The sequence below is a fragment of the Macaca nemestrina genome, chromosome 9 (assembly GCF_043159975.1).
Source record: "Macaca nemestrina isolate mMacNem1 chromosome 9, mMacNem.hap1, whole genome shotgun sequence".
In the NCBI taxonomy this organism is placed as follows: Eukaryota; Metazoa; Chordata; class Mammalia; order Primates; family Cercopithecidae; genus Macaca; species Macaca nemestrina.
The window spans coordinates 38,754,454-38,771,441 of NC_092133.1; the positions used below are offsets into that span (position 1 = coordinate 38,754,454).

A 16,988-nucleotide genomic window follows, 5' to 3' on the forward strand; every position below is an offset into this window, starting at 1 on the left:
AATTAAAAACTTCTACTCTATGAAAGACACTTTTACGGGAATGAGAAGTTAAGTTCAATGAGAATAAATAATTCCAAAAAATATATCTTGTAAAATATTATTATCCAAATTATTCAAAGATGTTTTAAAGCTCAACAATAAGAAATTGGTGATTTCTTACAAAACAAAAATATGCTTACCGTATGATCCAGCTGGTGTGCTTTTGACATTTGCTAAATGAGTTGAAAAATTATGTCCACAAAAAACTTGCACATGGACATTCACGGGACCTTTATTCATTGTTGCCAAAATTGGAAGCAACCAAGATGTTCAATAGATGAATAGACAAACAAATGTGGTACATCAGTATAAGGAAATACTATTTTATTATTATTTAGTAGTAAAAAGAAATAAGCTTTTGAGGTATGACAAGATATGGAGAAATCTTACGCATATTAGTAAATGAATGATACCAACCTGAAAAGGCTACATGCTGTGTTATTCCAACTATATAATAATCTAGTAAAGGCAAAACTATGGCAACACTAAAATGTTCACTTGTTACCAAAGACTAGCAGGGAAAGGCCTAAAGAATAGGCAGAGGCCGGGTGGGGTGGCTCACTCCTGTAATCCCAGCACTTTGGGAGGCTGAGGCGGGTGGATCACGAGATCAGGAGATCGAGACCATCCTGGCGAACACGGTGAAACCCCGTCTCTACTAAAAATAACAAAAAATTAGTCAAGCGTGGTGGCGGGCACCTGTAGTCCCAGCTACTTGGGAGGCTGAGGCAGGAGAACGGCGTGAACCCGGGAGGCAGAGCTTGCAGTGAGCCGAGATCACGCCGCTGCACTCCAGCCTGGGCGACAGAGCGAGACTCTGTCTCAAAAAAAAAAAAAAAAAAAAAAAAAAAAAAAAAAAAAAATTGGCAGAGCACTGAGATTTTTAGGCAGTGAAACGATTCTGTATGATGCTATGGTGGTGGATATATGGCATTATACACTAGTCAAAATATATAGAATGTACAACACAAAGAGTGAATCCTTTGTAAACTATGAACTTTGGTTGATGATTATATCTGATTGTTGATTTATTAACCATAATTAATTAACCTCAATAATAAGGTTGTTGATTGTGGGAGACTATGTGTTGGTGCTGGGAAGGAGTTAGTGGGAACTGTATACTTTCCACTTAGTGTTGCTGGAAACTTAAAGCCGCTGTAAAAATTAACTATATTAATTTCTTTAAAAACCCTCAAATTCACCACTCCAGCAAAGCTGAGATTAGCATCATTCTGTGACTGTAGATGGCTTAATATCGATACCCTATTGATCATTTGGACTGAGGTGGGGATTCTGTAGGATGAGATGTGAGACATCACTGAAGCAGCAAGGAGGGAAACTTGGATTCTAATGAAAAATCTTGTATTGATGCATTAATGACACTCTAACTCACTGAGTCACCAAGTGCTAATTTCTAAACAAAACACACACACACACACAAAATTTAGATTAGTTGGTCTCAGAGACCCCTTTTGTCTCTAAATTGTCTATATTTCTTTCATTCTATTAAAGAAACTGTCAAGGCAGGAGCCTTACCGTAGCCAAAGAAAGGAGGAGCACAGCAAGAACAACTATCTCTTGAGGAATAAATTTATTGCTCTAAGCTAGTTTGGTTCTTTTAGAGTTTATAGCTACATGAGTCAGGCAGTAAATTACTGCTTCTCTTCGCCCTGGATAAAGGGCTCATGAGGACCTGGACTCATGATTTAAAGGTAATAAAACCAAACTCTTCTGACCCACATTTTACTCAACTGGTGCTGGAATTATCAACTAAATTAATGTTTGTTTTGAAAGTCACTAATTAGATCAGTCCTGAAATACTGAATTTCAGTAGTTCTTGGTAATATAGTTGAAATGAATTTTTAGGATAGAGAGAAGGCAGCAAGATGCAGCAGTTGTTGGTTCCAGCTCCAGCTTGTCCACATGTATTCTTTGTGTCCTTGGCCAAAGTACTGAATCTCCATGGCCCAGTTTCTCCTCTCTAAAGTGGGAATAATTGAAAGAATAGAAATATATGTGATCAGCGTGAAAATTCTCTGTAAATTTTTCATTATCTCTGTAAACATAATCAATAAAACGCTGTATATGTGGGTCTTAAATTTTTATTAATTAAAAAGCTGGAAATTACTGCACTAGTCAATGTAAAATCAGTATTATGATATCTTTTCAGAACATGGCTTTGCACACACACTTTGTCATTGGTGATCTAGTAACATGTATAAATCTAGTTGTATTTAGATCTTCATGACCACTGAATATCAGTTTCCATTCAAGTCTGCACATAGTGATAGTTTTGTGCTCTGGGTCCATTCAATGATTTTTCTACCTCCCGTCATCTATTGAATCCACAGCTGTTGTTCTGTGTATCACTTTCTCTTCCTTGCTGTGCATTATTGCATTCTATTATTTTTTACAATGACAGACCAAAAACAACAGAAGCAGCCATGTCTGGAGGTGACTGAGAGGTGGAGAAGCCACAGATTCTCAAGTTCTCTCCAATAAATTATCTGAAATTGACCTTTTCCTCAATAATGCTGACAACTTTCACTATATGGTGATGCAGAGGAGAGGACTCTAATTTTTATTCCTTCTTTTGAGCATCTCTGGTCCTCTTATTCTTCTAGACAAATGAGCCTCTATTTAATGTGAAGCCTGTTGCTTTCTGAAGAGAGTCAACGTGGTGTATCTTTAGAGTAACTAATATCTAGGGGTTTGTTTTGTTTTTCTAAAATTGTTCTTGAGCCAGCTCTGGTGTAAGTGATAATACACCCCAATGGGCATTAGAAGATCTCTGCTCATATGCCAGTTTTACCACCTATCAGCTGTGTGGCACTGACAGGTGTCCTGTCCTCCCAGAGTTTCTCTTTCCTCATTTGAAAAATTAAAAAATGATAATCTTTGTCTTGCAGTTCTTAACTTAATGATGAAAGGCATGTAAATTTATTAGTTAATAATTTGATTTATTAGCTAATTATTAGCTAATAATTTGGTCATTAAAGATGTATGAGTAATTTTTGCTATTTCATGTCTAAAGCGATGTATTTTTTTCTTTTTTTTCTTGTTTTTGTTTTTCTTTATTATTATTATTATTATACTTTAAGTTCTAGGGTATGTGTGCATAATGTGCAAGTTTGTTACATATGTATACTTGTGCCATGTTGGTGTGCTGCACCCATCAACTCGTCAGCACCCATCAACTCATCATTTACATCAGGTATAACTCCCAATGCAATTCCTCCCCCCTCCCCCCTCCCCATAATAGGCCCCAGTGTGATGTTCCCCTTCCCGGTCCAAGTGATCTCATTGTTCAGTTCCCACCTATGAGTGAGAACATGGGGTGTTTGGTTTTCTGTTCTTGTGATAGTTTGCTAAGAATGATGGTTTCCAGCTACATCCATGTCCCTACAAAGGACACAAACTCATCCTTTTTTATGGCTGCATAGTATTCCATGGTGTATATGTGCCACATTTTCTTAATCCAGTCTGACACTGATGGACATTTGGGTTGATTCCACGTCTTTGCTATTGTGAATAGTGCCACAATAAACATAACGTGTGCATGTATCTTTATAGCAGCATGATTTATAATCCTTTGAGTATATACCCATTAATAGGATGGCTGGATCATATGGTATTTCTAGTTCTAGATCCTTGAGAAATCGCCATACTGTTTTCCACAATGGTTGAACTAGTTTACAATCCCACCAACAGTGTAAAAATTGTTCCTATTTCTCCACATCCTCTCCAGCACCTGTTGTTTCCTGACTTTTTAATGATTTAGAGTGATGTATTTTTAGTCAATTATATTAAATATCTGAAAGGCTTTCATTATCAAAGTTTCCTATTATTTGAAGTAGCATTAAGATACATTTTTCTTTATATGAGGCATAGAATACACTGATTTCTCTCAACGTCATAAATTCCAAACTGGTCATTAATGTGAGAATACTGACTTTTGAGTGATTTTCTAGCATCCAGTCTAAATGACTTCAGTGTTTCTCCATCATCTTTGCACATTGAAACAATCAGGGTCTTTTATGTTTGTAATTATCACTACCTTGACTCCAATCCAATGCAATTAAACCACAGTGTCCTAGGTGGACACTGGAAAGAAAAAGACAACAAGACTAAAAAATATTTTTAATTGCTCAATGAGCCAAAGTCCATTCAGAAAATAGCATAACGTGTATCTAGGTGATTGGTCACCTTACATGTTAACGAGGCATGCCTGAATTAGCGGGGAGAGATATAAAAGGCTTGCAGTGCAAGCTGCCAGTTGTCTTAGTAAGAAGAGAAGGCTTCAATGGATCCTTTTGTGGTCCTGGTGCTCTGTCTCTCCTGTTTGCTTCTCCTTTCACTCTGGAGACAGAGTTCTGGGAGAGGGAAGCTCCCTCCTGGCCCCACTCCTCTCCCTATTATTGGAAATATCCTACAGTTAGATATTAGGAATATCAGCAAATCTTTCAGCAATGTAAGTATGCTTTATATTCCTCCAGTGACTTGAAAAGGGTAAGTTCTTTGACTTCTATTTTTAAATAAAATATATTCCTGGTACCACACTATTAAAATGGATCACTGTAAAGCAAAATACTCCCTGCAAACTTTGCTATTTCTCTTGTCTTTTCCATTCTGTCATTGTGGGAAATAGTGGGATGAGTTAATGCATTTTGTGAGTGGAGAAACATTTTGGTCAGTATACGGTAGAATCAAATCAATATAATGGAAAAAGTTTGGAGTGATGGTTCTCTTTTTTGCTTCATACCACTTTGCTCTAATTTTTGGCTGAAGGTAAATTGTAAGGAAAGTGTATGAGTTTAAAGATGTCATCCAATAAGTCATCTATTCTATTAATCATATGTTTTATTCAGAATTGCTATGAAAATTGAAGTTCTCTGAAGAATAAATTAATGCTTAATGTGAAGGCAACAGCTATGGGTTCAGGATCAACATAAGTAGATGAAAGAAAGACATATTCAGTCAGGGACCAATTGGTGGTAACAGAGTTCTTTTGAATTCTGCATAAAGCTGCCATCTGTGGCTAAGGTTGCTGGAGGACGGAAGACATTGTTCTTCCAGCAGATGCTGAATGTCCTGTTTCTGTCTCTGTGGTGCTTACTTTTTCTGTATTGGCAGTAGCAGCAGTTAGAAACTTGACTTGGCATTAGAATCACCTGGAGTGCCTTATAAAATATGGATTACTAGTGTTCATCACAGGACTGCTGAGTCAGAATCCTTACTGTTGGAGCCTTCCAGGTGACACTAAAATTGTCAGCTGGGTATTGGTCTCAAGGTGGACACGGGGGACTGATAAATTGCTCAGGCATCAGAGTTTAAATTAGCAGAAGTTCCAGTTTGGAGCTTCTATAGACTACCTGTGGGACTCTGAAAATGAATTTGGAGTTCTCCTGACCTCCGTTTCTTTATTTATAAAACAGGGCGAATAAATGTGCTGAATGTGTTAAAGTGAGGATGAACCGTGACTTGTGTACCAATTGCCTGGGTCATTACACGGCATGTCACAGGCCATCTAAAATGGCAGCTATAACAATCACTATCACATTTATGTATAAAATTCAGAAATATCAAATCTGTGTGTAATAAATATAAACATTAAACTATACAATGATAATATCAGTCTGAATCATACATAATATTTGAACCAAACAGCCACTTATTTTGCTGCTATTTGCATCTCCTTTCCCAGTTCTCAAAACTCTACGGCCCTGTGTTCACTGTGTATTTTGGCCTAAAGCCCACTGTGGTTTTGCATGGATATGAAGCTCTGAAGGAAGCCCTGATTGATCATGGAGAGGAGTTTTCCGAGAGAGGTGCTTTGCCACTAATTGAAAGAAGTCAGAAAGGGCATGGTAGGTGTGCAGGTGCCTGTGTCAGCATTGGTAATTAGGGTTAGGAGGATGAAAAGCAGAGACTTGAAGGCAGAGCTTAGCCCATCTGCATGGCTGTTGAGTTTCATCTTCATCTTCTTTACCTGAGAATCCCCTCCTAGTTTCTGTTCTTTTTTTGTTAGGAATCATTTTCAGCACTGGAAAGAGATGGAAAGAGATGCGGCGTTTCTCTCTTTTGACCTTGCGAAATTTTGGGATGGGTAAGAGAAGCATTGAGGACTGCATTCAAAAGGAAGCCCGCTGTATTGTGGAGGAGTTGAGAAAAACCAATGGTGAGTGACTCTACTCTGCATCACTGACCTTAACAGTCAGCTCTCTTTACTAAGGATGTTCTTGGTACATTTCAAAGATGGTCAGATCTTCATTGAGCATCCTGGTTGTCAGCCCCCGAGTGGTGGAGGGAGGTTTAAAGCAGAGAGAAAAGGGAGCTTGTGTGTGTCTTTGTGGGTGTACAGGCATGATAATGCACACAATGTGGGTATAAAAGGTCATTTAATCCTGTTTTCTCCTCAATTTTGTTTCCTTGTTTTCAAATTAGAAATCATAAATGCAGGTCTTCAGTTCATTTTTGAAAAGCATTAAACAGCAATGTTTCCCCTATAGCATAAACCTGGGTTCCAGCTTTCAGAACATTTCACCAGAAAATACTTGGCTAGTGAACATGGTGGGAATTACCCCATCACACCCTTATGGAACGTGAACCAAGTGACATGTGCTTTCATTTAACTGAACTTTATTCATATGGTCAAACTCACTGACATGTCTGGGGATTTCTCCCAGGTCCATGCCTATAGTTTTGGCCAGTGGTGATACTATGTATGGTTTTACCTGTTTAATTGTATCTCAGTGCAGTTCTCAGTTGTTCTTTCTCAGGAAATATGGTATTATTTGGAAAATATCAGGATTAATTATTTTTTATTAACCATTACTTATTATAGCAATTTATAAATTTCGAGTAAGCATATGCTATGGTATGTTTCAGCAAAATATATAAATACCAATTTATAAATGATCTGTTTAACTATTGTGAATAACTCTTTATTCTGTTTTTCTTAAATGTAATTAGGCTCTGCTTTCAGTTTTGCTTATCTTTTCCTCTTGTTTATTGGATTTTAGCTTGGACATTTATGGTAATTCCTTTCTTCCCCGTGCCAACTCTACTTACCTATGAAGGGCTTGTCACAGTGAATCTGAATATCAGCTAGGATTCCAAATTAACTTTTAAAAAATTATCTCTTCTAAGCGCAGTGAATGGAAAGACTGAAAATCAAATTTTACCTCAGTAAACACATAAACACATGCACACATACAATCCTCAAGGCTTCTGAAATTACCCTCCATGCCCTCAGCTACAATAAAACTTTTTCTGAAAGCTTAGAACACTGTTATGTTTACAGGAACCCAGCTTGAAAGCAGCTAACTCAACAGGTTTCCTGTTGTTTAATGTCCTTCCATTTATTTAGAACACTTTCAATTTACTTCACCTTATTTAGGATATATAGATGTGAATTTGGGAACTCCTTACATATAAAGTTTATTCATCACTTGATTACAACAATTTCACTTAGAGAACCCCCCCTACTAAAAAAGAAAACCTTTCTTATAATTTATTTACCCATAAAATGATATACTTACTCTAACATATGGTGAAAATTTAAAAATTTATTAAAACATGCTTATCTTGATGGCTATATGGAACAATGTCCCAGAATCTTCAAGAGTGGTTTTGTCCAAATGAATTAAATTTGGAGCATGACTGGGAATAATAAACAATAGTTCCTAAGAAATGAAATTCATTGTTTTAAACATTGAAATAAGAAATAAAAAGTCTCCATTATCAATTTACTTTTACTTTTTGTTTGCCTTACTGGGATTTATATTGAAATAAAAAGTTTTCATTTTATTTTTTGGATAAGAAAATCACTTTCATGTTTATAGTTCATTTATATTAGTTTTTCTTCTCGTATAGCATGGACATATTCTGCTTTTTACATTTTTTTTTCTTTAACCACGTGAATTCACCCACAGTCTCTCTAACTTTAGTTCCTCTTTACTAATGTAACACAATTCTTTTAGCTATTTATTATGTATAAAAAGTTTCTAGGTCCTCAACTTTTCTCTCCCTTTGTGCTTTATTGTCCACAGGCTTTCCAGACAGATGTGATTCTGCTTGAAAAACGCAATTAGAGTTTTTAGAACGTCTTCTTTTAATTCCAAAATAGCAAATACCTTGGGTTATAAGGGTTTAAATAAAGGCAGTGGGTGTGAATTGCCACATATGAAATGCCAGTCTTTAACGATCTAGGTTGTTATGCTCCACTCAGATTTCAGGTAAAACTGATGCGCTGATTTCACACATGCTGATTTTTATTTTTGGGGTGCAAGAGGAATTTGTCAGGAATTGCTTACAATTTCTAAATTTCCTTTACATCTTAACAAATGCATATTTTAAAATTATTTATATTTTAATTGAATTTTAAAGTTGTTTCCAATCCTTTAGCCTCACCCTGTGATCCCACTTTCATCCTGGGCTGTGCTCCCTGCAATGTGATCTGCTCCATCGTTTTCCAAAATCGATTTCAGTATGAAGATAAGAATTTTCTTACCTTAATGGAAAGATTAAACGAGAACTTCAGGATTGCAAGCACCCCATGGATCCAGGTGAGGCCAGGATTTTATCTTCCCAAAAAATCACTGTCTTTTCTTTTAAGTCCAAAATTCTGTGTGAACTAATCCTTGAAGTGCATGTTTGAACGCCACAGTCCTCAAGTAAACATCTGGGAAAGATGACTGAGCCTTTCATTTTACACAAAGAAACTTAATGCCTGAATATTGGCCTGGCTTTCAAGTCTGTTAGCTTCCCGACTCGTGGCTTTCCTACTAAACCCCAAAGCCGTGTTTCTGTACTTTGATGACCACCCAAAAACATGCCCATGTCATTCCATGGACATCTGGGCCTTTTCTGAAGGCTTCCATTACTCACTAGTTTTGTCCTCCAGTTCACACTTAGAGACCTCTTCACCATACTACTTGGCAGAAATATCCTAATTTGGGAAGGGAATATCTCCTTCAAGAAGAAAGAATAAGCCAGGCGCGGTGGCTCACGCCTGTAATCCCAGCATTTTGGGAGGCCGAGGCAGGCGGATCGCGAGGTCAGGAAATCGAGACCATCCTGGCTAACAAGGTGAAACCCCGTTTCTACTAAAAATACAAAAATTAGCCGGGCGCAGTGGCGGGCGCCTGTCGTGCTAACTACTCAGGAGGAGGCTGAGGCAGGAGAATGGTGTGAGCCCAGGAGGGAGAGCTTGCAGTGAGCCGAGATTGCACCACTGCACTCCAGCCTGGGCAACAGAGCGAGACTCTGTCTCAAGGAAAAAAAAAAAAAAATATATATATATATATATATATATATATATATATATATGTGTGTGTGTGTGTGTGTGTGTGTGTGTGTGTGTGTGTATATATGTATGTGTGTATATATGTGTGTGTGTATATATATGTGTGTGTGTGTGTGTGTATATATATATAGATAGATATAGGTGACCCTAGAAGCTACCAGAAAACACTGAGTAGGGCAGGGGTGTTTGGTGCTCCATTTGGGATCCTGGCTGATGAGGTAACTGGATTAGGAATGACAAAATAATTGGCTTTATAGTGTATGAACCAGAAACAAACATCCCAATTTTACCCTGTGCTGAGCTAGCATGCCCTAGGCTCTGCCTGAATAATAGTTGTGTGATCCTACGGAAGTCACTTAACTGCTTAGGTGTACAGTTGGGATTCAAGGTATCTTTGAGCGCCTCCAATTTCTAAAATACTTGTTCCACTTTTTGAGGCTGCTATGTAGAAATGAAAATAGCAGGGACTATCTTTGTGCTCCAGTCACGTTGACCAAACTCCCTTAACATTGGTGTCATCTACAAAATGTGAATCATAGTACTTTATACCGTCTTATATTTCAAGGTTGTAGGCAAGAATTGTTGTAAAAATGAGAAAATTGACATAAAGATACTTTTATTCAATAAAAATAATGTATTGTATAGAAAATAACTCTCATTTTCTATTCTCTGGTCAGAATTTTCTCCCTCAAATCTTTCTGTGAGTAGAGAGAACTGCTGTACATTCACAATAAAAATTTACCCATTAAGATCTATACCATATATTATTTATATTTATAGCTATAATTTCTAATCAGGACTTGGTATATGGTACATATGTCTTTATGATGTGTTTATATTTAATAATTTTTTTTTTTAGGTTTGCAATATTTTTCCTTTTCTCATCGATTACTTCCCAGGGACTCACAACAAATTCCTTAAAAATGGTGCTTTTACAAAAAGTTATATTTTGGAGAAAGTAAAAGAACACCAAGAATCACTGGACATTAACAATCCTCGGGACTTTATTGATTGCTTCCTGATTAAAATGGAGCAGGTAAGATGTTTGCAACAGATCAGCATTTTGATTTCTTTTCCATTTCGTGCTTCATTAAATCCTTCTCTAATTATTAGGAATGTTTAAATGGTCAGACCCATAATGCTTGATTAGCATTTTAAGAATATATAGTATTTATGTGTCTGCAGTAAACATCATGGAAAACATAAGATTATCAAATGGCTAGAATACATTGACATTCTTCTTCAAATAAAAATAATCTACCAGAGGAGAATAGAATGGACACTGCAGCCAAAGGGAAGCAATTACAAATGAGGTAGCAAATATAAAATATTACCATAAATTGAATATGGGCATTATCATTACACATAATGTATGTGAGAATGGAAAAGAATGGCTTAACCAAGGTGGACTTCCTGAATGTCCCATAGATTGAAATATACCTTAAATTATTCACAGTAAGGAACAGGGGAGAGATTTCAGATGGGTTGAGTAGTTTGTGGAGAGGTATATGGTAAGAAAGAGTAGGTGGATGGAACAGAGAAACCTGAATTTGGTGCAACCTAAAGTGAATTTGCACCAATAAGGAGTTAGAGGTTGGTGTCTCTCAGGTAACCTGTAAGCATGAATCCTGTTGTCACTGCACTGTTTATTGAACAAACTCTTTTTGTTCCTACTGAATTGTCTTGGCAATCTTACCAAACACCAATTGATTATAAAGGGGAAAGTTTGTTTGTGGGCTCCCAATTCTTCCCAATTGATCTATTTCTGTCCTTATGCCAGTAATACATCATTTTGAAATCTTAATTACTATAGCGGAATTACTATACTGAATTACTATAGATAAATTACTATAGCTACATCTTAAATGCAATAGTTTGATACCATAGTATCAAGTTTTAAAATCAAGAAATGAGAGTCCTCAAAGTTTGTTCTTTTATTTTTTTTTATTTTTATTTGTATTTTTACTTTTCTTTTGAGATGGAGTCTCGCTCTATCGCCAGCCTGGAGTGCAGTGGCATAATCCTGGCTCATTGCAACTTCTGACTCCCAGGTTCAAGTGCTTTTCCTGCCTCAGCCTCCCGAGTAGCTGGGACTACAGATGCACACCACCACGCCCAGCTAATATTTGTATTTTTAGTAGAAACAGGATTTCACCACGTTGGCCAGGATGGTCTCGATCTCTTGACCTTGTAATTGGCCTGCCTCTGCCTCCCAGAGTGCTGGGATTACAGGCATGTGCCACCACACCCGGCCAAGTTTGTTCTTCTGAAGACTATTTGGTTTATTTCGGGTTCGTTGAGTCTCCACATGAATTTTAAGATAAGCTTGTTCATTTCCCCAAAGAATTCAGTTGGGATTTTGACAAGAATTGCATTAAATCTGTAGATTGATTCAATGAATTATGACGTTTAAAGATTGAGGTGGAATTCACAATCCATACATTATCCAATTTAAAGTGTATACTTTATTGGTATTTAATGTAATCACAATGTTGTGCAATTAACAGCTCTCTTTACTTTCAAAACTTATCACTCTGTAAAAATATACTATAGTCATTAAATGATCACATCTCATTCCCACCTCATCATGTAGTAAATAGTAATCTGCTTTCTGTCTCTATGGATTTCCCTATTGCTAGCATATGTGACCTTTGTTTCTGACTTCTTTCACTTACCATAATGACATGGAGGCTCCAAAAAGTTGTAGCATGTGTCAGCATTTTTGGTTTTTTGTGGCTAATATTCCATTATACATGTACACGTAACAATTTGTTTATTATTCATCTGTTGGTGTATATTTGTGTTATTTTCATCTTATGGCTTTTATAAATAATGCTGCTATGTATATTTGTTATAAGTTTCTTCATGGACATACTTTCATTTTCCTTGGGTATAGTCCTAGGAGTGTTAATTCTGGGTCATGTGGTAATTTTATGTCTAATTTTTTGAGAAGCAATTAACATTTGTAAACTGAATGCACCATTTTACAATTCCACTGGCAATATTTGAGGGTTCCTATTTTTCCATCTGTTAATATTTTTTAATTTTACAGTATTTTGTGTCAGTGAAAAGTGGAATTTCATTGTGATCTTGACTTATATATACTTAATGACCAATGAAAAATGAACATCTTTTCATATATTTTTTCCTATTTTCATATGTCCTTTATAGAAATGTTATTCAAATCCTTTGTGCATTCTTTAATTGAGTTGCTTATCATTTTATTGTTGAACTGTAAGAATTATTTGTGCATTCTGAACATTAAATCCCTATGTATGTATGATAAGAAAAATAGTTTCTTCCATTCTGTAGGTTGTGATTTCACATTCTTAATTATGTTCTTTGATGTACAAACATTTTAGTTTTATTAATTTATTTTGTTTGTTTCCTTTTTTCTCTATTTTTTGATTTGATGTACAAAAGCATTTTACTTTTCTAAAGTCCAGTTTATCTATTTAATCTTTCGTTGCTTTAGTGTCAAATCTATGAATTCATTGCCAAATCTGAAGGCATTAATATTTACCCCTATGTTTTATTCTAAGAATTTTATAGTTTTAACTCATATTTGAGTTTTTCATCCACTTTCAGTTATATTTTGCATATGGAATGAAGTAGGAGTCTAACTTCATTCTTTTGCATTTGGTTATCAAATTGTTGCAGCACTGTTTGTTGAAGAAACTCTTCCTTTAGACTGAATGGTCTTGGGATGCTTGTTGAAAATGAACTGGCTATTGATGTTTACAGTTATGTTTGGGATTTAAATTTTATTCCAATGTTCTTCTCTTTCCTTGTGCCAGTACCACACTATTTTCATTTTTACATTTATGTTTGGGATTTTACCTTTTAGATGTTTACATTTATGTTGGGATTTAAATTTTATTCCATTAATCTTGTCTTTCCTTATGCCAGTACCACACTGCTTTCACTAATATAGCTTTGTTTCGAAGTTTTCAAGTTGGAAATTGATTCCATTCCCTGTAGTTGCATATAAATTCTGGATTGATTTTCCCATTTCTGCAAAACAGGCCATTAGAATTTTAATAGTGATTACACTGAATCTTTACATTACTTTGGGGAGCATTGCCATCTTAACAATCTTATGTCTTTCAACCCTAGAGTATGAGTTTTTTTATTATTTAGATATTTTTATATTGTTTTAGGCAACGTTTGATTATTTTCAGTGTGAGAATCTTTCACCTCCTTGTTTATAGATTTTTAGAGCTTTCATTCCTTTGCATGCTATTGCAAATGTAATTATTTCCTTGATTTCATTTTCAGATTGTTCATTGCTGGGGCACAGCTGAGTTTTGCATTGATCTTATACTCTGAGATTTTGCCTAAAACATTTATGATATGGTTTGTCTGTGTCCCCACCCAAATCTCATCTTGAATTATAGTTCCCATATTCCCCGCATGTGGTGGGAGGGACCTGGAAGGAGGTAACTGAATCATGGGAGCAGTTTCCCCCATGATATTTCCATGATAGTGAGTAAGTTCTCTTGAGATCTCATGGTGTTATAAGGGGTTTCCCCCTTTGCTCAGCTCTCATTCTTCTCCTTCCTGCTGCCTTGGGAAGAAGGACATAAACATATCCTCTTGCTTTCCCTTCCACCATGACTGTAAGTTTCCTGAGGCATCCCTAGCCAATTAAACCTCTTTTCTTTATAAATTACCAAGTCTCAGATATGTTTTTATTAGCAGCATGAGAATGGACTAATATAACTTATTAGCTCTAGTTTTTTTGTGTGAATTGTATGGACTTATCTTTATATAGAATCCTGTTATCTTTAAATAGAAATAGTTTTACATCTTCCTTTGTTATCTAAATGCCTTTTATATCTTTTGGTTGCCTAATTGTACTGGTTTGGACTTTAAGTACTACGCTGAATAGTAGTGGTGAAAGTGTATACATTTTTTTTTTCCTCCCTGATGTTAGGGCATAAGCTTTTAGACTTTCACAATTTAGTATGAAGTACCTTTGGAGTTTTTATAAATATATTTTATTATGATAATGAATTTTCCTTGTGTTCATAGTCTTTGGGTGATTTTACCCTGAAGAGTGTTGAATTTTGTCCTATGCTTTTTCTGCTTCTCTTGAGATAATCATATTGTTTCTTTCCTTTCATGCTAATAATGTGATGTATTAAAGTGATTGATTTTCTTGTTGAACCACTCTTGCATTTCTGGTATAGATTCTACTTTGTCATGATGTATAAGCCTTAAACATTTTTGAAAAGTGTGTCAAAATATGCATAACATACAAGTTGCTATATCAGACATTTTAAATGCATAATTTAGGGACATTAAGTACATTCACATTGTTTTACAACCATCACCTCTATTTCCAGAATTACTTCATCTTGCAAAATAGAAACTCTATACCCAATGTACAATTTCTCCCTCCTCCCAGCCCCTAGCAACCATTCTAACAAACCAAAACATCCTGTTTTCTGTGTCTATGAATTTAACTGTTTTAGGTACTTCATAAAAATAAAATCATACGATATTTGTCTTTTGTGACTGGACTTTTTCACATAGCATGATAACTGCATAGTTCATTCATGCTACCACTGTACCATAAAAAGAATAAAATAATGTCTTTTGTGGCAACTTGGATGGAATTGGAGGCTGTTATACCAAGTGAAGTAACTCAAGAATGAAAAATCAAATACTGCATGTTCTCACTTATAATATGTCTTATTTTTTCATTCACTCTTAAGTTAATGGGCACTTAAATTTACTCCATATCTTTGCAATTGTAAGTTGTGTTGCAATAAACAGGCATGTGCAGGTGTCTTTTTGATATAATGACTTCTTTTCCTTTGGGTAGATAACCAAGAGTGGGGTTCCTGGATTGAATAATAGATCTACTTTTGGTTGTCTGAGAAATTTCTATACTGTTTTCCATAGAGGTTATACTATTTTACATTCCCACCAGCAGTGTATAAGTGTTCCTTTTCTCTGTACCCACACCAACGTCTATTGTTTTTTTGACTTTTTAATAATGGTCATTCTGACTAGGGTAAATGTGGTGCCTCATTGTCATTTTGATTTGCATTTCCCTGGTTACTGGTGATGTTGAACTTCAAAAAAATTAATATGTTTGTTTGCCATTTGTATATCTTCTATTGAGAAATATCTGTTCATGCCATTTGCCCAGTTTTTTTTTTCTTTCTTTCTTTCTTTTTTTTTTTTCCTGAGACAGTGTATATTCTGTTGCCCAGGCTGAAGTACAGTGGTTTGCCCACAGCTCACTGCAGCCTCAATCTTTGGGGCTCAAATGATCCTTCCACTCCCTCAGCTTCCTGAGCAGCTCAGACTACAGCCATGTGCCACTATGTCCCACTAAATTTTTTCTTTTTTCTTTTTGTAGATATAAAGGTTCACCATATTGCCCAGGCTGGTCTCGAACTCCTGGGCTCACGTGCTCCTTCTGCCTTGGCATCCCAACATTCTGGGATGATAGGAGTGAGCTGCTGTGACTTGCCTGTCTACTTTTTCTTGGGATTATTTGTTTTTTTTTTTCTTGTTGATTTGTTTGAGTTCCTTGTAGATTTTGGATATTAGATTTTTGTTGGAGGTATAGTTTGCAGATATTTTTTTCTATTCTACAAGTTGTCTAGTTATTCTGCTCATAGTTGCTTTTGCTGTGTGGAAGTTCTTTTAGTTAATTAAGTCCCATTGTCAATTGTTGTTATTGTTGAAATTGCTTAAATTATTAGCCTAGGCCAATGTCTGGAAGAGTTTTTCATAGGTTTTCATCCAGAATTTTTATGGTCTCAAGTCTTAGATTTGAGATTTTAATCCATCTTGAGTTAATTTTTGTTTATGGTAAGAGATAGGCATTCGATTTCATTCTTCTACATGTTCCCCTGGGTAACAGAAGCCAACTACAAATCTCATAGCTACCACTGATGCTGGCTGTCTTTTGCAAGTACCGCCTACTGGCCAGAGGCCAATACACACAGCCCATTACAACATCTGCTGACACAATAGCACAGCTTTTGGGAAGGAAAAATATTTTGTGTGACCTCAGCTAACACCATTATTCACATCACCCCAGCTGGACAGGAAGTCTTGAGCCTGTTCACATGCCTAGTACATTACTACTACAGCTGACATATGAGAAAACCACCACACTAAGGCTATTTATTACCAAGGAAACCTCACAGAGTGTCTATTAGTCCTCTGCCAACCTCATCAGAGGTTGTGCTTGCACCTGCTGCTAGGGGACCAGGGGACAGGTCAGCTTGGTCCTGCTCTGCCCAACATTGCTCTTCTCTGGAGCTAAGAACAGAGCCAAGCCACTGCACATCCCACAGATCTGTCCACAGCTTGAGGCATCAGAGTGCTTCTCCAGTTGGCTGACAACAGATGTCAGTGACCGATTCTCTGCAGAAAGGAGAACCAAAATTACAGGTGAATAATCATAGCCCAGATGGAGTAAGGGGAGAGTAATGGAACCTAGCAGAGAGATCATTGGAAGGATCTACAACATACACAAAGAGAAAGTAATAAGAAGCTGGCGGATATCAAACTGTGAGAGGATTTGTAATCCATAGAAGGGTAAATAAGAAATAATAAGGATTATAAAAGATTACTATAAACAATTGTACACCAATAAATTAGATGACCTAAATAA

The 16,988-nt window shown here is 36.2% G+C and overlaps 1 protein-coding gene and 1 long non-coding RNA gene across 2 annotated transcripts in view; one reads left to right on the forward strand and one right to left on the reverse strand.

Moving 5' to 3' along the window:
* Positions 1–1,745: 1,745 nt before the first annotated feature.
* The window catches only part of LOC139356220 (uncharacterized), a 138,599-nt gene continuing 123,356 nt past the window's right edge, over positions 1,746–16,988 (reverse strand). The window contains exon 3 of the long non-coding RNA XR_011607726.1: positions 1,746–2,020. This is a non-coding gene — a long non-coding RNA (uncharacterized lncRNA). The remainder of the gene's footprint in view (positions 2,021–16,988) is intronic.
* The window catches only part of CYP2C93 (cytochrome P450 family 2 subfamily C member 93), a 28,815-nt gene continuing 16,129 nt past the window's right edge, over positions 4,303–16,988 (forward strand). Inside the window, exons 1-5 of the mRNA XM_011721975.3 lie at positions 4,303–4,510; positions 5,744–5,906; positions 6,068–6,217; positions 8,446–8,606; positions 10,206–10,382. Coding sequence (XP_011720277.2) covers positions 4,343–4,510; positions 5,744–5,906; positions 6,068–6,217; positions 8,446–8,606; positions 10,206–10,382 — 819 coding nt within the window. The 5' untranslated portion in view covers positions 4,303–4,342. The remainder of the gene's footprint in view (positions 4,511–5,743; positions 5,907–6,067; positions 6,218–8,445; positions 8,607–10,205; positions 10,383–16,988) is intronic.